This window comes from Venturia canescens, chromosome 4 (assembly GCF_019457755.1).
Source record: "Venturia canescens isolate UGA chromosome 4, ASM1945775v1, whole genome shotgun sequence".
Classification (NCBI taxonomy): domain Eukaryota; kingdom Metazoa; phylum Arthropoda; class Insecta; order Hymenoptera; family Ichneumonidae; genus Venturia; species Venturia canescens.
In genome coordinates this window covers 14,063,546-14,082,690 of record NC_057424.1, presented here as the reverse complement: position 1 = coordinate 14,082,690, position 19,145 = coordinate 14,063,546, and the positions used below count along the sequence as shown (strand labels likewise).

Here is a 19,145-nt window from a genome sequence, read left to right as displayed (position 1 = left end):
CTTTCTTCTCCGACTCGAACCATCCGAAGGCAAGTAATCACCGACGACTTCCGGTCTGCCGGAGGCTTTTGAGTTATCATTCATTAGCGCAGACCAAGCCTTCAATTATATTTGGCACTAAATCCCAGGGGAAGGTATAACTTGCGGGGGCAATTGGAACGAGAACGGCGCCGGAGAGAAAACGGAAGGGGGAAGCGTCTCGTTCGTTTTCCGAGGCACGAGAGCAGGCTGCGGATTTAAAAAATGAATTGATTAGTTGGCTCGCTTTTGTGTTAATCCTTGGTCTCGATCCATTGGCAGCAAAAAACATTGCTTTTGAAAGTCTGACTCGAGTCCGTCGTGTCCTACAGCAGCTCGAACTAGCCCGCCATCTCTCGCCTCGGATAATCCCAGAATTGAAAAAAGGCAATGAAATGCAATCGCGTGGATCGCGGTCTCGAACGCTGGCAAAGTTGCAACCTTTCTGTTCCCATTTGGGAGAGGGAGAGTGAAACACGAGTGATTTTCCACTGGAACGAATACGATGAAAGGAGTTCGGGTGTACGCGGAGGTTTTGTAGAGAGTGGGCGCATACGCGCGAGCCGGAAATGTTTGACGTTGAACAACGGATCGACGCTTTCGAGAATGGAGGTTGGAGAGGCGAGGGTGAGGACGACGTTGCGAGATCCTCCGCTACAACGTATCGAGTTTCCCGTCATGTATTTATGAACAATTACATATTACACGACGACTGAGCGGGAAGGCTTCATTTCGTAAGATTTCGACGACTCCCAAACCCGTGCTCGTCTTCAACTTTTTAACTCAAAGATTTCAGGACCTCGGAGTGTTGCGTGAAAAAACGTTTGAGCCGAAACAGCCATGAATTAGAGAAAAACAGTACCTTAAATAACCCCTCCCCCAGGAATATGCGAGTAACGCCGAAAAAACGATTCTCACGAATGTGACTTTTAAAAATAAATATAAAAAAACAATTAGCAGCAGCCCAAGCGCAGAGGTCGAAACTACAGTAGCCGGAGTCCGTTTCGATCTTGGCCCCGGAGTCGGACGCGAGGGATTGAGCTTACGAGATCCGGCAGCAGGACTGGTCGACTATTCCCATTGGCTCAATGCCCTAAGGTATAACAAATATCCCCTCAATCCGAGGGCGCGAGATCCTCTCGTCGCCGCGTACCACCACCCGCCCCCCTTCGATCCTGCGGGTTGATGCTGGCTTTGAGGGACTGCGTTTACGTCCGGAGCAAGTGTGAGAGAGCGAGGACGCGAGTGCCCGTCCGCACTAACCCAGCGCTTTCTCCTGCTCACGGAACACACCCTGGTGGATGGACTCATACAATGCACACATAATGTTTTTTATTTTGTTTTTTTTTTCCTTCTAATTCTCATCTCTACCTCGAACATCCAACGAGATGAAAATCTTACACAGTTCGAAACCCGGGATAGACCCTGTACAGAACTCGAGAGGTGTAACTTCAGTAACCGTCGAAGCTTCTATAACCCCGTGGCTAGTCACTGACCCCATTGAAAATCCACTTGGAAGAATATTTTTTTGTACTTTTTATAGGATTCATTTGACTCTGGCAGTTTCACAGCTGTAAAAATCGCTTGGGGTTTGCAGTTAAATATTGAAATATTGAATAGAGGAATAGATGAGGATTAAGGAGGTCGTGAACAATAAAAGGAACAAACGTCCGATGTTTCGGGGCCACTAATTTGAATTTTTTGTGTTTCAGGGGCGAGAAACTTTACGTAACTAAAGACAAACGGTCGCGGAGCTCTTACTGGAGGAGAGCAGCGTGCTGGGGATGCGGACTCTTGATACTCGCGATAGCGCTCATTATTGCCATACTTGCCGGCAGTAAGCTATTACTATTGTTATTTTTGGCTCCGTATTGATGCCAGCACATGATCATTCATGCGTTTACGTTTCCTTGCAGCCGGTGTTATTTTAGCGCAAGAAGCAACGCAACCTTTGGAGACCGGGGGCCAAGTGAGCTCACAAGCGTTCGACGAAATACGCGCAGCTGGCAGCCAGGAATACGTCAAAAATCCACCGAGCAGTCCGCCACCGGAAACGTCCACTTTTCCACCGTGGCAAACTACCGAGGAAACGGCTTTCGAAACAGTGCCCGAGGCCCTTGACGGAACTATGATCCTTGATAATCTTGACTGGATTGACGAACTGGGGGATCCGAAATCGCGGGTTTACAGGGACGTGTCGAGCGAAATCGAAAAAAATCTGAGCCAAATGTTTCATCCAGCTGCAGCAACTGCGATTATAAAGGTTTACAATATCAGTGACAACGGACAAGTGATGTTCAGAATAAGTTATCCGCCGACATCGACGCCCGAAGCTGCCCAAAAAGACATGGAAAAAATGCTGCGGAATAATGGCAACATGATTGGAAAGTATCACCTTGGAAAATTCAACGTTAAACGATTGATCAACGAATGCCAATACAACAATCTCGAGTGCTCGGAAACGTGCCGCTTCGACTATTTCAAAGGCGTATTTGCCTGCGCGTGTCTGCCTGGTAAAATTTTCGACGATAGCGGGAAGAACTGCATCGACGAGAGCGACCTGAGCAATGTTGACATGGAGAAAATCTTGCCGGAATCAAACACGGAGTCGGTTCAAGATGTTGTTCAAGGCAGAAGCAGGGCGCCGGAAGGGGCTTTCGATCCCAGACGACCGGACGACTGGATCGACGCACATCCAGAAACCGCGACGGAATCTATCGCTGAACCTACGAGTGAACCCTCAGCGGAACCTAAATCAGAGCCTGAACCGACAGCTGAACCGAAATCCGAGCCTGAACCTTCGGCGGAACCGAAATCCGAGCCTGAACCTACGGCGGAACCGAAATCCGAGCCTGAACCTGCGGCGGAACCGAAATCCGAGCCTGAACCTGCGGCGGAACCGAAATCCGAGCCTGAACCTACGACGGAACCGAAAACCGAGCCTGAACCTTCGGCAGAACCGAAATCGGAGCCTTCGGCAGAACCAGAGTCTAACCCGGAACCGTCATCAGAGCCAGAACCCACAGGAGTCACCGAGTCAGTGGATCAAGCCTCGGCCAATTCAAAACCAGAGCCACAACCTTCGGAAGAACCAAATTCCGGAGCCGAACCTTCTGCGGAGCCAAGCTCAGAACCAGCGTCTCATCCAGAGCCGACACTACAGCCGGTTCTTCATGAAGCGTCAACGGAGCCAACGTCAGAACCAGAACCTTCAGCAGAACCCGGAGCACCGATCGAAGCAAAATCGGAAGCGGAACTCACTGATCACAATTTTTCAGCTCAGCCCATCTCAGAGCCTGAACCTACTGCAGCGACCAAAGCAGCCAGTGAAGTTTCTCCAGAAGCGAAACTAGAATCTTCCACTTTAGACGAGCCAAAATCAGAACCGGAGCCCACAGTCGAACCCGAACCTTCCGCGGAACCCGGAACAGAGTCCGTACTTTCTAGTGAGCCTAATTCTCCCGCTCGATCGAAATCACAGCTCGAGCACGCAACGGTGACTTCGACTCCGTCGACGTCCGAATCTGAGCCTTCGGCAGAGCCGAAATCAGAGCCCGAACCTTCAGCAGAACCCACTTCAGAGCGAGAACCAGCAGCGGAGCCGGAACCATCACTCGGCGTTGATCACCCTTCTGTGTCTAAAAACGACTCTGAAAAGTCCTACGACAACCCCATTGAGCCTGAAATGATCAACGACTCAGGATCCGGCGCGAGTACAGAAGCTCCTGCCGAGACGAAAAACATTCACGAGCACGGTACTGAACCAAAACCCGAAAGTGACTCCGCGCTCCAGTCTCCAACTGAGCCATCTGCTGAGCCGGAGCCAAAACTCGATTCCACTCCAATGGACATGGACCGTGATGGGCCCGATCATCGCTCCAACGACGAACAAGTTGCCGGCGTCGAAGACGGTGTACCTTCGGAAAAAATCGACGAAACGAGCTCAGAGCTTCATACCATCCCGGAGCCAACGTCCCAGGAACCAGCTACGGAATCCTCACCGGAAGTCACCACTTCCGTGGAACCTGAATTAAAATTTCCTGACGGTTCAGGACCATCCGAAAATTCTATTGCGACCCCTACGATGAGCGCGTCCGTAGAACCTGCAGCTGAGCCAGCATCGAACTCGATCCATGAGAGCAGCATCGAAAGCACTTCCGGAGCGACGGAGCCGCAGTCCTCGTCGGAAAGTCCCGCTTCCCCTGAGCATGATGCGACGACAGAACAGCTTTGGAGAGAAAAATCATCGTCTACCTCTGAAATCGATTCTCGAGCAAAAACGAGTGTCGGAAGTCAAGAGGCCGGGGCAGATACAATCGGAGTTACTGCGGCTACGACGGCGCGGTCCGCAAGCACCGGAAACTCGGGAGCTGTAGAAATCGAAACTTCGACGATGTCTACGAACGCCAACGAAGCCGATACAATTCGTCCTGATGCCGTAATTGTCGAGACAAAAGCTCAAGATTCTAGCGAATCGAGTACAGTCGGGATGCTCAAGCCGGTTGGCACTTGGACCGAGTCCGAGGACGAGCACATCATGCTGATCCCAGTAACGATTCATGAGGATGCAGGAAACGATAAGAGTGAAGCGACTCTCCCTGTTGATTCGGAATCGATTCCCAAAGCAGAGAATAAAAGCTCTTCGATCATTGACGAGACTTCCAACGGAAATTCCAGCTCGCCGAGCACCGATGCCGCAGCTGTGGGAGCCTTCGAACAGACGACGAGTGTCGCATCATCGCCGCTGATGACGACAGAACGCAGCGCTGAGAAATCGACGGAAAAGATGGAAAACATCGAGGAGAAGCACCCCGAAGACATGTCTCCTTTCCTACCGGATGTGATGAAAGAAAAAGAAGTGACGAAGAGTCCTCCGAGGTTAGACAAAGACGAGCAAGACTTTCCGAACCCCTTCGACCCCCACGTCGAGGACGCTGTTATCCACAACCTGCACCACCATGATAGCGAAGCGACGGTGAATTCGAGCACACCAGCATCCACGAGAAACGCTGGCGAAGCTGATGAAACCTCGGACTTCTCAAACGAGGTTCACACGCCCGTTGAAGGCGAGCCGAAAGCATCGAGTGGGCAGGAAGACGAAAGGGAGGAAGACGCGATAACGACTCTGCCGACTTTCACTGCCGACGCACCCGCCGCACAAGAAAAGAACGTCGACGAGCCAGCCGGCGAACGCAAAATAGTTGATAGCGTCGATCTTGAGAAAGATCAAGGCCATCTCACCGGAAATGACAACAGCTTGAGCGAACACGAGCCAACGAACGACGATCTCAAGCTATCCGAAAACGGGCCCAATACTCGGCCTCAAAACGACCGGGGTTCCAACCTCCCAGGAACGAATTCCAGCGCCCTTCGGAAGGAACTCGTCCCAGGCGTCTTATCGCTCGAGGATACGACGACGAAAGTACAGACAGCGATACCGGAAACCCCGGAAACGACAACGGACAGTGAACCCATGGAAAGTCCGACGACCCAAGCTCCTTCAGCGGACGCTTCCGCTCATATCAACATCGACGACGCGCAGTTCCGCACGCGTAAGCCCGAGCACAACGTCGTCGAGGAGCAGTACAACGACATAGGCGATGAAAAGCTCTTCAAGAATTCTCGCATCGACAACGAGGTTTCGCCTGACGCAGAGGCCAACGATAAAGCAGCGTTTGAACCGAGGTCCGACCCGCCCGGCGACGGCACGACCCTGACCCCCCAAATGACGACTGCGCCGAACGATTCGGACGCCGCAACTAGTCAAGATTTTTCGGATAAAAATACTCCCACGGAGATGAGCACGTTCGAAGCGAACGATCGAAGAACGGAAGAGAACAATACGCAGACCACGGAAAATCCCATTATTCCGATGGAAATTCTACAAGAGGCTTCAACGACGGAAGTCAGCCCGAAATCCGAAGCCGCAACGACGATGATCAGTGAGACGAATCAAGACTTCGCTACAACGGACAAAGAATCTTCCACCGAAGCTTCGATCCCGATGACGACTCAAGTCTCGTCGCACGAGAACACGAAAACAACGGCCCAAGTTCCGATTCTGCCCGAAGAGTTGCAGACCACGGAACGCGATTTGTCTGCTACGACAATTTCGAGTTTGTCAACGTCTCCGGAAGCCGAGGGGTCTGAGAACGAAATTTCTTCGTCAAGCATTCCAAGCACGACGGAAAACCTGTCAACCGTCGAATCCGGCAGCGACACCCCGGCAGCGAAAACGTTTACGAGCAACGAAGACGGAGGGAAACCAGGGAAAACCGCCTCTGAGAAATTCGACGACACCGTGAGCTCCGACACCGTCACCGTAACTCCGGACGACATAAAACCGGTGTCGGAGATAGTTCTCGACGACCCCGAACCCGTCGAGTTTGATTACAAGCAATTTTTCACCACGACCGAGCAGCCTTCGACGACGAATGTGCCTGAGGCGGAAGAAGATGCTGCCTTGAGGGTCATTCCGCTGGAAGAGAGTGAAGATTTCAGTCGTGAAAACGACGAAATTGCAGCATCGGTCCAAGCGGTTTCCGAAGACGGAAGATCCTTGGGAGAGAAAATTATGTTCCAACGAGATTCCTCGAGCTCGACGACTCCCTCGGCGATCCGCCCCGCGGGAGACGACACCAAAGTGCCAAAGCTGAAAATCGTCGAAGTTACATCGATTTCTGACCAACCGGAAACCCCGAAAGATCAAGAATCTTTCATGACAACACTCGCCCCAGCGACGAACGACGTCGAGTCCCCGCAAAGCGAGACGTCGTTCAAGCCGGCGATTCCTCAGGTGCGTCAACATCCGATCGTCATTCCAGTCTACGAAGAGATCGAAGAAGATTTTGAAGACCCTCGAATGCATCCGATCGCGTACGGCATCGAGACGAACCCGATGGCCAAGTCCCACGCCATTGAAGGCTCGGACGAAACCTCATTGACTGCATCGAGGGAGGATCATTCGGTGAATTCGACGAGCGTGCCAGCAGCCGGAATCACGGAGACACCGGAAGCCTCAAAAGAGCTTGGGAGAGGTGCGAGTGAGGCGACTACGGTTGCCCCTGAAACCGATGCGACGCCGAACCCCGATCCTGCACCTCCGCTTCCCAACTTGATGTACTCGAAATGTACCACCGGACAATTCCAATGCGCTAATGGAACGTCCCGAGACGGAGCGTACTGCGTCAGTGGCTCCGCGAAGTGCGATTCCGAAAGAGATTGTTCGGATGGCTCCGACGAAGATAATTGCGAGGAGGAACATTGCTTGAATAACTTCCAGTGCAAAAGTGGCCAGTGCCTCGCGAGACATCTGGTATGCAACGGTATTAAAGATTGTGGGGACGGTAGCGACGAGAGCGAATGCGACAAATGGTCTTGCAACTTTGACGAGTTCCGGTGTCCCAATGGTAAGTTAAACGTTCACACAAGCACGGTTGTAATGTTAGAAAAATAATTGCTCGCGTGCCTTCGAAACTTTGTTTTTTCCGTGATCATTTTTTTCAATTCCTCCGACGACGGGAACCAACTTTGACAAGGTTTATCAAGAGCTGAATCTTAATTTTTCTAAAGGGCGCTGCATCCCGGACCTTTGGCGTTGCGACGGGCGTCCCGACTGCGAAGATCATCGCGACGAATATTCGTGCTCCGAGAGCTGCGGCAACGACGAGTATCTCTGCCAAACGGAGAAATGGTGCATTCCACAAACGTGGCGATGCAACGGTGTGTCCGAATGCGCGAGCGGCGAGGACGAGAAACTCTGCGACTGCTCGTTGGAACAATTCAAATGTCTGACCGGTGGCTGCATTGCGGTTGAGCAGGTCTGCGATGGCATTGAACACTGCCCCGATCGCTCCGACGAATGGAACTGTCTCGTTGCCAACTTGACCGTCGTGAAGAACGAAACTCTGCTGGAGCAGGACGGCGCCCACGAAAATTTGGCAGCGCCAGCCACGTTACTACAAATAAAGTAGGCTCCCTCTCACTTTGAGGCTGAATTTATGCCGCAGACACCACACTGGTGCAAATTTGCACCCACGATAATTTCAAGTCTCCAGAACTTCAAAACTCCTATCTTCAATTTGCTCATTTTTCTATAATAAAACTTCATCCTACAACTTTTTAAACGATTGTAATCGATTACCAAGGAATTTTTACCCCTAAAAAGTCACGCTGTAAGATTAATTCCATGCCCTCATGGATGAAATAAAAAATTTTGAAAAGTCGAAGTGCAAATTTGCACCAGAGTGGTGACCTCAAAAGAAGCCTGGTGCCTACGGGTTGAGTCGTGAACGACGCGCTCACGACACAAATTTACATTTTATCACCTTTTTTCCGAGCTTTTTTACAAATCGTATTCAATCAAAATTTGAGTGAATCAGTTTTAAAATGCAAACGTTTCTCGAAACGTTTGAGCGTTTATTCTCATTGAATTTCGTTCCGTTCAAGCGAGATGATATGCAGCGATTAACCAAAAGTTTGTTCTCTCACGGCCCTTTCGGGTCATTATCTCCGAGCAATTCGCATGATTCCCGAAAACGTTTTTGAAATCGATGAAATTGATGAATATTGTTATGATTTTTTGATTTTATCATCAGGCAATCGAACAACGAGCGACGCCTGATATGCAGTGACGGTTGGAGTAACAAATTCAGTGATTTGTACTGTCAGAATGTTGGATTTTCTGGGGCGGAAAGTACCCAAACGGTGGTTATCGAAGGTGGTGAAAAGATCTTGAGATTGCGCGAGGGGGCAGAATCGGAGTCGAACTTCGTTTCAAAATTGGAAAGCGTCGATACGTGCCAATCTGGCAAAGTCGTTGAAGTCTCCTGCCGTGAATTCACGTGCGGTGCGCACGAGACCGAAGGACCAACGGCTCGTCTCGTCGGCGGCACCCCTGCTGGCGAAGGCCAATGGTCGAGCGTTGCTCTGCTTCGCGAAGTTAAACACGGTATCGCCTGTACTGCGAGCGTTCTCGGGCCCATGCACGCTCTTGCCAGCTACTCCTGTATCCACAGGTAAAAGTGCAATCTTCGGATTCATCCGTCCACGTTTCTTTCCGATTCGCTCTTTTTTTCATCGGGAAAAATGTCGAAGGATTCGAAATAATTTGAAGTGAAAGAAAGCGAATCGCTGGGAATTCTGATTCACGCAAACGTCATTTTTTTAGGCTCAGGCAGAGCAACAATTGGGAATTGTTCACCGGCAGAGATTTACAGAAGTCAACAAAAGTGAAAACCATCATTCCGTACCCTCAAGTAAAGTACAATCAGTTCCTGTACAGCAACGACATAGCTTTGGTCGAGCTCGCCGAGCCGTTGGTCTTCTCGAGGAACGTCAGTGCTGTGTGTCTCCCGAGACAACCTTTCCTGGTACGAGAGCATTCTCTTCTTCATTTCCCTTTATTTTGTCAATGGCACTGAAAAAGAAAGTGAATAAATGTTTGTTAACGTCCGAATCTCAGATTCAACTGAAAATAATGATTTTTTAACGTACTACTTCAGCCTCGTGCTTTGTGCGTCACGGCTGGTTGGGGTTTTGCAACGAACGGTGAAGTAAATTTGAAGCAATATCTCAAATTCTTGCCCGTACCGACTTACGCTTCGGAAGAGTGCAATGCTACAAGCCACTACGCCGGTTTCATTACGAAAGACAACATTTGTGCCGGGTACACGGATGCTGACAAAGGATCTTGCTACGTAAGATATTTTTTTGTATTTTTACAATGGACCCTCACAATCGAAGCGAAAACGAGCTCAATTTTTTTCTCCAAGCAATATTTTCTGAATTTTTCAAATATTCTCTTCGTTCCATAGAGTTTCGTACGAAAAACAAAAGAATTTTTAATTCTCAAGGCAAAATATGCGCCGTTTCAAATTTACGTGCAAGTGTCGTGTTCATACTCACATTTATGAAATTATTAAATAAAAAAAAAAAATTCGCCAACAGAACGACGAAGGAGCACCATTGATGTGTGCGACAGAAAACGGGCGATGGGAGATCCAGGGTTTGCTAAGTCACCATAGCAGATGTTCGAGAGTTCATCCAGCGATATATTCGAGTTTGAGCCCAGCTTTATCCTGGCTCCGGAATTCCGTGCCCGCATTGCAAATTCAAACTTAATAGTGAGATGCTTTAGTAGCATTTGTTCGAAGGAAAGTGATGGAAAGTAAGCGAGAAAACAATTAAAACACACAAAAGAAAAGAAGAAACCCTAAAGTTGACTTCTCTTCGACCTCTCGATCGAAGCTGATCGGTCTGTGATTTAAACTCAATCAAAATAACTCTCTATAGTAGCGTCGTCAAGAACATTAAAAAAAACGTCTTCCTCGATAGCTAGAAAGATTTGAGCCTCAAAAGCTTTTGCAGCAAAACAATTATTAGACCAAACAAGCATGTTCTTAAGCGTGACCTGCGGAAAGGAGAAAAACAAATGTTAGAATAAAATCGCACACTTAGAAGAATTCGGTGCCGTCCAACTCGGAGTTCGATCGCGAGAGAGAGAAGAAAAAATCGTAGTACGAAGCCAACTCGAGGAGACTTGTACATAATGTATAAAGCCGAATGTTTAATACGGACTGTGGGAGATTTTTTGTTCGCCTAGCGTAGAGGACCTCTTGTAGCTTATTATTTTTTCAAAGAAAATTTTTTTTTTCACCTTGAAAAATGAAGTTTCGAATCCATTGCGATTTTTCAAGACGCAATTACATTTTTTCTTTTGGATACATTGATTATTACCAACGCCACTTCCTCAGAAACGAGAAGTCTCTAGCTATGTACGAATTATTCCATACGATCGACCGTGTGCCTTGTCACAGAAATCCTGAAAGGTGGATTTTTGCAAAACACACGATATCTTTGAGACAACTATAATTAGATAGATTATAAATGTATATAATATGTAGTTATATTGACGAAAGTAATATTGTTATGATTCTATTAATACGAAAAATTTATGATGATGTATGCACGAGTCATGGACGAATGACTCAAGTATTTTTATACCATAAGACAAGCATATGAAACAACAAGTAAATAAATGAATAAAAAATATTATATTAAAATGCTACGTATCGTCTGTGAAGAATAATAAAATTATGGGTCTGAAGGAAAGGGGAGAGTGCTGATTGCTGATCAAAAGACGAACGACTTGACACAAAGTACTTGAAAAGAAAAAGTCAGCGCCGAGCCCTGCCCACTCTTATATATGCAAATACTACAGTTTTTGAGCCTGCTCATGTTATAAATATACTACACATAAATATATGAATCGTCAAATGGGTTTTTATTTTGTGTCAAATTTACTTATGTTTGTTTGAGTGTAGACTTAACTAACCGTTGGCCTGCTCGATTGAAAGAATCATTTTTCCTTTGATTTACCAATATATCGTTTCACTTGAATACAAAAGTATGTTAGTTGTCACAAAATAACAAGGTGGCTGTATTGCCTGAAAATTTTTTCATGAATTCTTTCAAACTTTGAAAACGTGATTTCAGAACACTTTTCTTCTTTTATTTTGGACGAATAGATACATATTTTTAGAAATTATTGCATTTGAACATACGTGAATTGAAATAAACATGATAAAATGAACTATTAAAAAAAACATTGGGATCTTGGATATCAAAAAATATTTTAGTCTAATTGTTTCTTGGGTGTAGCTGCAGCTTCTGCTGCGGTGACAACAGTGTTTAAACTTATAAGAGTTTTGGCGATGCTCTCAATAATGTTGTTGTATTCAGTGAAAAGAGCCCAAACATCCCCAGCCAATTGTTCTGACTGTTTGTGAGATTCGATGTAACTCAAAGTTATTTTGTTCAATTTTGGCATTAATTCAGGTGTGTCTCTCATATGATCCAACTTTAAAGCTGGAGCAAGTTCTTCCAGGCGCTTGATGGATTCTGCATGTTCTTTTATCTCCGGTTCCATAGCCAATAGTAATTCCAACTTTGCGTCATTCTGCAAATCCTCGCTGTCATAACTCGGATCAAGCATATCACTCAACTCTGGCAACCTCTTTACGAGAACGTTGGTATTTTCACGACCAGAAAGAGCTGATGAAATCAGAGTGTTCGCGTGCAAGAGATTGTCGACTACTGATTTTTCCGGCAGAGTGTCGTCGATAGAGATTTTTTTGTTTAAACCATAAACGCGGCTCTCAAGCTCCGTTACACGCTCTTCTAACAGATTTATGGACGCCATTATTTTGCAAGAGCTTCTACAACATACATAAGTTAATTTTTTGCGATAGATGAAATTGAGGTTAACTCGTAATAGTCCACTGCTGCGTACTCACAATTAATAAACTTTTTATGACAGGTTGATATTCCCACGGTAGATCCAAATTTTGTAGTATATTACAAACTTCTATAAATATTCCATGCTCTATTTTCCAACAATTTCAACTCGTCTGGAGCAGCTAACACAATTTTGACATATTTAAGAAATAACGCCACTTCCAGCTGTTCGTTCTGACCCGTCATCTGGCGATTCCCTTGCAAACTATACTTGAAAATGTTGAATGATAAAAGAATACTCCAAACTACGAAAAAAACTGCTAAAACTGTAATTGGACAAAATTTTTTAATTATAATGTTAAAGACGGCGCTTTCGATTATTCGTAAAGCAATATGTACATTACAAATTTAAAACAGTACGTAAAAATTTTACATACAGAAATTTTAGGTTCGATCTATCTGACGAATTCGTGATTTGAATGAAAAATCAATAGACGCACTATCAAAAAAATATTTGTACTTGTCTTATACTGTTCTCTTAAAAAACAACGCCTCTTTTCAATCCGGGCTGAAGATTATATTACGTAATCTGATCTCAATATTGAAATGTAAACCGAAAACCAAATTCGCGATATTAGTCAACAAAGATTCATCTCAAATAGAACCTCAATACCGTCATCATGTTCTCGCGGAACGCACTGCAGTTGGCTAGCAAAAGTTTTCGCTCGTCGTCATTGTCGTCCCTTTATTCGACATGTTCGAAAACAAAAAGCATTCTCAACTGTGACAGTTTTCGACAAAATGAAAGACCGAAAGCTGAAACGCGTACGTACGAGTTCCCTATTATTTCAATGCATCAAACTATCAATTCAAACATTAGGATTATAATTTAATGAAAAAGGAGATTATGATTTATAATTTGCAGCCAAAAATTGATCGGCGATTTTAAAAATGATTTATTATACCTATTGCTCTCCCCGAGCATCTTCTGTGTCATATGACAGGTCCACTCTTGCCAATCACTACTTTCACAAAGAGTCTAACCTCGCAATGATAGAGCGCGTTGTTTACTTGATTTTACACATTGCAGTTTTCATTTCCGCAGAACAATTTTTTCAACGACTTTCAACGTCAACTGGTCCATCTTTCGAAACTACTCATACAATGGACGGTGCTGGGGATCGTAAGGTTTTGACCGCCGACTACAATGAACTCGTTGAAGCACAAAAAAAAGGCGATCTTATTATAGACGTCAGAGAAGATAGTGAAATCAATGAAACGGGGAAATTGCCTGGTAGCATTCATATTCCTAGTAAGCAATTTTGGCCTTTAAACATCAATTAAAAATTGACATAACCTGTATTGATATTTGGAAGTAAAATTATCATAATTTGACGTGAATCGTTTCCTCTTTTTCAGTGGCTAATGTTACCAATCTTTTGACGAGTCTCTCAGACGAGGCCTTTAAAAGTAAATACGAAAAATCCAAACCTACTAAAGATACAAAAATCATACTTAGCTGCAGGTCAGGAATGCGAAGTGGAAAAGTCCAAGAAGAAATGCAGAAATTAGGCTATGAAAAGTGAGACTTTTTTCAAATTTTTTTCATATTTTGATATTGCAAAATTGTTATAATCAAAATGGAACGACGTTTGATAAATAATTGATGTTTAGGTTAAATTTTGGATTTGTTATTTTTCAGCGTCTACAATTACAAGGGTGGTTGGCTTGATTGGGAAAGCAAACAAAAATTGTAAAACCACTGTAGAATGTTAAAAGATATTTTGCCTTTCATATTTCTACGATGAATAACTGAAGCTGAATGAGAATAAAATTGATCAAAACTTAAGCGTAATAACCTACACAGGATCTTCACAAAAAGACATGAACAAATATTTGTTTTTCCTAGAATTTCCTTCAATTCAGTATCTTTAATATTTACAGTTTGAGATGATTAAACATGATTATTTCATATGAACATTAAATAAATCCTTGTTGCTTGTAGAATCTACAGTCAATATGATACAAACACATGAAGAGAAAATCATCTGTAATAAAGTTATTACTTATTGTGCTGCATATCTAATATTAGAAGGATCAATTTAATTAAAATCGTCCATCTGTACTGAAAAAATATTCTCCCGTCTTTCCTCTTTGCTATTATCCATTTAGTAAATTTGGTGTTATTTAAGAATAATTATTAGACAAATAGATAGAAAATCGTCTATTGGAACGTGATTATTTATTCTGTTCTGCAGCAAGTTTTTGATGGACCATTTCACGAAATTGTCCAAGGATAAGATTTTCCCTCTTTTGCCTTTCCTCTTTGCTAAACATTGCCAGCGCTCTTTTCTCGTCTGCCGAGTAAATTTGATTTTCTTTACGAATACGTACAGCCTCCATTCGTCTGTGTCGACTACCACTCATAACATAGCCGACAGATTCATAGGAAGCAATTTCATCGGATGTCAAGCCAATTTCACCACGTCTCGGGATTCTTTTTCCTTCTGCTACGTAAGCAGCCATGGCTGCACCTTCTCCTGGTAGCAAAGCTTTTCCAAAATCCTTTGCAGACAGCGTCACATGCTGTTTCTGTATCGGGCCGACAATCCCGTCATCTGCACTTTCTTCTGAGCTAGAATTCTTCCTCGACCTCTTGCGTTCCACATTGGCTGATTTTTCAACCCATTCCAATTTTTCATCATTCGACTCACTCGTATCATCTGAACTACTCTCTGAATGCTTCCTCTTTCGTTTTTTCTTCCTCTTCTTTTCCTTTCTTGCCTTTTTTTCCTTTTTCAATTTCTTACTTTTCTGTAAATTCAAAGAATTAATAGCTTTATTACTTGAATCATGAAATATAACATCGATTCAAATAGGCCCTATATTCTATTTACTGGATAATGTTCGATTACAGATATGTTTACAATTTCTACTGAGAGCTATTGTTTTCATTACCTTTTTCTTTTCCTTCTTTTTTCTTTTTTTACTGCTTTGTAGTGTTTCGTCCTTATGCTTGTGCATCATTTTTTCATCATCTTCGTCAGAGCTGTCAAAAAAGTATCAAAAGTAAATAGAAAGATGGGAAGGATGAATTTATTTATAAGCAAAAGAATATGATAAAAGTTTTATAAAATCCAAAATTTACTGTTCGCTGTCATTTCAAATTTATATTCCCGTCGTATATGTCAAAAGACCACCTCAGAGATCACCACAGTACAGTGTGTTTTTAGGTTATGTTCCCATAATAGTGGATAATTATTCGCATTATTTTATCAACATTTGCACGCATTTCTTTTATATTGCTTATCCTACGAACGAAATTACTATTCGGCAAACTTACTCATCAATTCTTGTGGGAGATTTTCCCCACACCCTCTCAACTCCTCGAAGACCAATTTCTTCACGTTCCCGACTTCTTGAGTCCATTTTGAAGTCTAATATTACTGTGATGCACGTTTAAAATAAAAAATTGTGGTTTGAAGAAACCACATGCCAAATTAACTTCACGATGGTGCAGTCATTTTCTGTTTTTTAAGGAATTGCCATTCGTACATAGGCTTCCCTCTGTAACGCAGAATAAGTATGTAAACAAATCAACTACGTTCTCGGGGGTGAAACAAACTGGCAACTCCGCTAGACGCTGGCGGCTTCCAGAGCTCTGGCGGCAATGCATGAAATTAGTCCGAAATGATTCATTTTTCATCTTTTTATGCTTCAATTTCCATTCATCTTTAATTAATAGTATAGTTAAGAGTTCTAAAAAACCCTGATTCAGAACTGACCGTACTAATTGTTTTGTTACAATCCACAACTAGGATTATTATGATTGACAATCGGAGTTTATCAAATCTTTGTAAATTGACTGATTTATTTATAGCTTGAACAATTTTGTATTTTGGATGAATCGAATGAAACATATTGGCCACTACGCGTATATGGGTAAAACTATTTTGGTCAAGCTACAAAGTGGAATATCGAATTGTGCAGAATAATTAAACGAAAGTCACGGTATTAACATAATTATGTCATTTTTTTATTTGTACATCTGCTTTTTTTTGAATTATCATGCTAATTGGGTCTCATAGTATGATCATAATCGTCAGTAATCGATTAAACAATGAGTACTAATATATATATTTATATATAAATACACGAGAGTCAGTCAATCATAAAGAGTATAGGAAGTACGTATTGTGATAGTATTTCGAATATTTGGGAGCACAGAACGAAAGGAAGTAAATGTGGAAGAGGGAATGGGAGATTCATGGTTATTTTTAATGACGAATATCACATGAGGTGGTGATTATAGAGAGATCATATTTATAAATATATATATATATATGAATATAAATATGTGCATATACATGTATAAACATATTTATAAATATGTATACAGATATATGCACATTCATATACATAGGAATAAGTTTATATTCTAGAGAGTTGTTGCAATAGATTCGAAGGTAAGATGGCCTCGAGTTTGTCCAGCACGTAATAAAATGGAAGAGATAGCCAGGCTATCATAGCTCGAGCGACAACCCCCATTGTGTCAGGATACTGATGGGTGAGAAGAGCCAGAAGCGCGGTGAACGAGCATAAGCCAGCGGTAAATAGGATGAAGAATGGCAATTCTTTCTTGGGATACACGCTGACGTCATGGAATGAAGGTAATAATTCACGATCAGCGCACTCTGTACAAGTTGGATAAGGATAAAATAAGTGGCCTCTCTCCAAAGGATATGGCAACATTCTGAAAGTGCCCTCCCAAGTACAATGAAGCAAATTAAGAGCACCCTCCATTTGTTTCCAATGGGATAGATGAAAAAATGCATAAGCGATGGCCTCGGAATCGCCTCTTTTCAGAACGTGTTCAGGTGGCAATATCAAGGGTTTCATTTCCAGAAGATATTTGGGCACGTGAGGATTGAATTCAACAGCTCTGTGGATTGCTTCGACCGCTGACATCTCGGCCGTTGTCAAGCCCCTTTTGCTCGCTATATCAGGTGAAAATTTGTCTGCCACTAAACGAGCCTTCAGAAGAGCTGCAGTGTAGCATATAGTAGCTGATTTAGGTAAACTAATGTCGTCGTATTTGGCCAGAACAGCTTGAACATCCGCATAAGCTTGCATCTCTAAAAGCGCTTCGATGAGATTCTCATGTATGTTCAAAACATTCATGATAGGTGGAACTTCTTTGGTCAAATCACGAAACATCTTCACTGCTTCTTTCAATTTACCAAGTTTTCTGGCGCACATAGCTAACCTTCTTCTAATATATATTAGCACATTGGTATCTCGGCGATGTATGGCTTCCGCCGTTGTACCTTGATGCTGAGTATTTTGGGATTTACGATAATTATTTTCTGCCACTTTCAATGCTTGTTTAAGTATTTTTTCTGCCTCTAATATCGTTGTGGCCTCCTCTTCCGCCAGCAGAATATAGGCAGGTGCACAATCTGGGTTACGTTCCAAAGCTGTATGCGCAGCTTTGATTCTAACAACTGGATTTCTTTCTCGCCAAGCGGTTTGCATTATTTCATACTCTGCTTTGCCCGTATCCCCTTCGCAAGTGAAAAATGTCTGATGATCTTGCGCTGAGAGATTCATGTCATAATACGTAAGTGGCTCTTTGTTCGTCGCCCAATAAAATCTCTGATATTCGGCGCCACGGAAAAGATTTATAGGATTTCGCCATACTTTGCACTCGGGTACGTTTTGTTGACTCGACGCGTTCGCACCGCTTAAACTGGAATTGTTCCCTTCAGTTCCATTGTCACCACCCCCGATCCACGGTGATATGTGATTAAGTGATACTTGTTCGATGAAAGACGTGCCATATTTTCGAAAATACCACCACTCGAATATCAATATTAAACCCGATATTAACGACGATGTACCCGTAAGCGCTACATAAAATTTTGGGGTTAGAGTACTAAGGAACATTGTCGAGTCCCACATACTTGTAAATAAAAGGGCCATTTAGCCTCCTATCATACGATCTTTGAATCTCCCTTCTAATCCTACTTTTATTTTATTCACTTGCACTCGAGTTTTGTTTTATATTTCGTTTTATTGTTGTTTTTACGGACGCTTCTCATCGAATAACAATCGAAACATTGCGACGAGGGGATAAGATGTATTCTTACCCACTGATATTCTCGCCGATCGACAAATTTCTGTCTCTCCAAGTCACAAAATGTGTTGTTTAACTTTTATTCTCACTTGATCATCATTTTTTTTTTTCGTTTTATCTATCGACTCAAAAAAATGGGTGAATTTTTTTTGCTTTGTTTTTTTTCGTCGATAGAACTAGCAAGAACGCCATTTAAAACGAGCCCTTTAAAGCGCGACAGACTGACAACCCAGAGGGCTCTTTAATCCTTTCAAAATTCAACCCACCCCTTCGCCATTTCATTTGCCGTAGCAACACGTTCCCCCGCTCTTCATCTTCACGTCTTTTACTGGTTATCTTCCATCCTTCCATAGAATAGGGAATGTTCCACAGTTCCACCACCCCCACTCCAGTGGTATTGAACCTTTTTATAAGGGAGAATCAAGGGAGAATCGTGAGCAGCAATCGGTGCAATCGATGCGCCCGTAAGGTAACGCCACCAGGAGCATTCTGCATTCTGCGCGATTAACTCGTAAGCTTACTTTACGCCAATACACGGTGATTTTATGTACTGAGCTTAGCAACACCGGTATTGTGCTGCGCGCGCACAACGTTCATGTGGCATGCAAGAAACGTTACCGCAAGTATAAAACTTTATCAATTTGGAACCTCTTCCAACGTCTTCGATAAAATTGTTCCCCATAATGGATGAAAAAAATTGTTATTAAAAAAATATATTAATTTATGACAATAACACATGAAATATTTAGAGTCG

General features: G+C 43.5%; 5 protein-coding genes across 8 annotated transcripts in view; 2 read left to right on the top strand and 3 right to left on the bottom strand.

Moving 5' to 3' along the window:
* Positions 1 to 11,295, top strand: part of LOC122409581 (mucin-12-like) — a 46,642-nt gene extending 35,347 nt beyond the window's left edge. For 2 of the 3 annotated variants that reach the window (XM_043417257.1, XM_043417258.1), the window contains exons 4-11: positions 976 to 1,116; positions 1,731 to 1,855; positions 1,935 to 7,427; positions 7,591 to 7,987; positions 8,616 to 9,035; positions 9,188 to 9,389; positions 9,522 to 9,716; positions 9,967 to 11,295. In XM_043417257.1, the coding sequence (XP_043273192.1) occupies positions 976 to 1,116; positions 1,731 to 1,855; positions 1,935 to 7,427; positions 7,591 to 7,987; positions 8,616 to 9,035; positions 9,188 to 9,389; positions 9,522 to 9,716; positions 9,967 to 10,140 (7,147 nt within the window). In that variant the 3' untranslated portion in view covers positions 10,141 to 11,295. The remainder of the gene's footprint in view (positions 1 to 975; positions 1,117 to 1,730; positions 1,856 to 1,934; positions 7,428 to 7,590; positions 7,988 to 8,615; positions 9,036 to 9,187; positions 9,390 to 9,521; positions 9,717 to 9,966) is intronic. The other variant, XM_043417260.1, reaches the window with a different exon arrangement.
* A 213-nt stretch (positions 11,296 to 11,508) lies between these two features.
* On the bottom strand, positions 11,509 to 12,564 carry DCTN3-p24 (Dynactin 3, p24 subunit). 2 transcript variants are annotated; one of them, XM_043417273.1, is made up of 2 exons: positions 12,315 to 12,564; positions 11,509 to 12,233 (listed from the first exon to the last, which is right to left on the bottom strand). In XM_043417273.1, exon 2 carries the CDS (start codon positions 12,218 to 12,220, stop codon positions 11,654 to 11,656), a length of 567 nt encoding a protein of 188 aa, XP_043273208.1. In that variant the 5' UTR covers positions 12,221 to 12,233; positions 12,315 to 12,564; the 3' UTR covers positions 11,509 to 11,653. The 2 variants fall into 2 exon arrangements, with proteins under 2 accessions (XP_043273208.1, XP_043273206.1); XM_043417271.1 differs by having other exon boundaries at positions 11,509 to 12,236; positions 12,315 to 12,562.
* Positions 12,565 to 12,774: 210 nt separating this feature from the next.
* On the top strand, positions 12,775 to 14,104 carry LOC122409588 (rhodanese domain-containing protein CG4456-like). Its single transcript, XM_043417270.1, has 4 exons — positions 12,775 to 13,080; positions 13,361 to 13,567; positions 13,675 to 13,837; positions 13,958 to 14,104. Exons 1-4 carry the CDS (start codon positions 12,936 to 12,938, stop codon positions 14,010 to 14,012), a joined length of 570 nt encoding a protein of 189 aa, XP_043273205.1. The 5' UTR covers positions 12,775 to 12,935; the 3' UTR covers positions 14,013 to 14,104.
* Positions 14,105 to 14,150: 46 nt separating this feature from the next.
* Positions 14,151 to 16,141, bottom strand: LOC122409587 (NKAP family protein CG6066). Its single transcript, XM_043417269.1, has 3 exons — positions 15,599 to 16,141; positions 15,214 to 15,304; positions 14,151 to 15,069 (listed from the first exon to the last, which is right to left on the bottom strand). Exons 1-3 carry the CDS (start codon positions 15,682 to 15,684, stop codon positions 14,494 to 14,496), a joined length of 753 nt encoding a protein of 250 aa, XP_043273204.1. The 5' UTR covers positions 15,685 to 16,141; the 3' UTR covers positions 14,151 to 14,493.
* Positions 16,142 to 16,269: 128 nt separating this feature from the next.
* LOC122409582 (protein ST7 homolog) lies at positions 16,270 to 18,888 on the bottom strand. Its single transcript, XM_043417261.1, has one exon. It carries the CDS (start codon positions 18,235 to 18,237, stop codon positions 16,687 to 16,689), a length of 1,551 nt encoding a protein of 516 aa, XP_043273196.1. The 5' UTR covers positions 18,238 to 18,888; the 3' UTR covers positions 16,270 to 16,686.
* Positions 18,889 to 19,145: the final 257 nt, after the last annotated feature.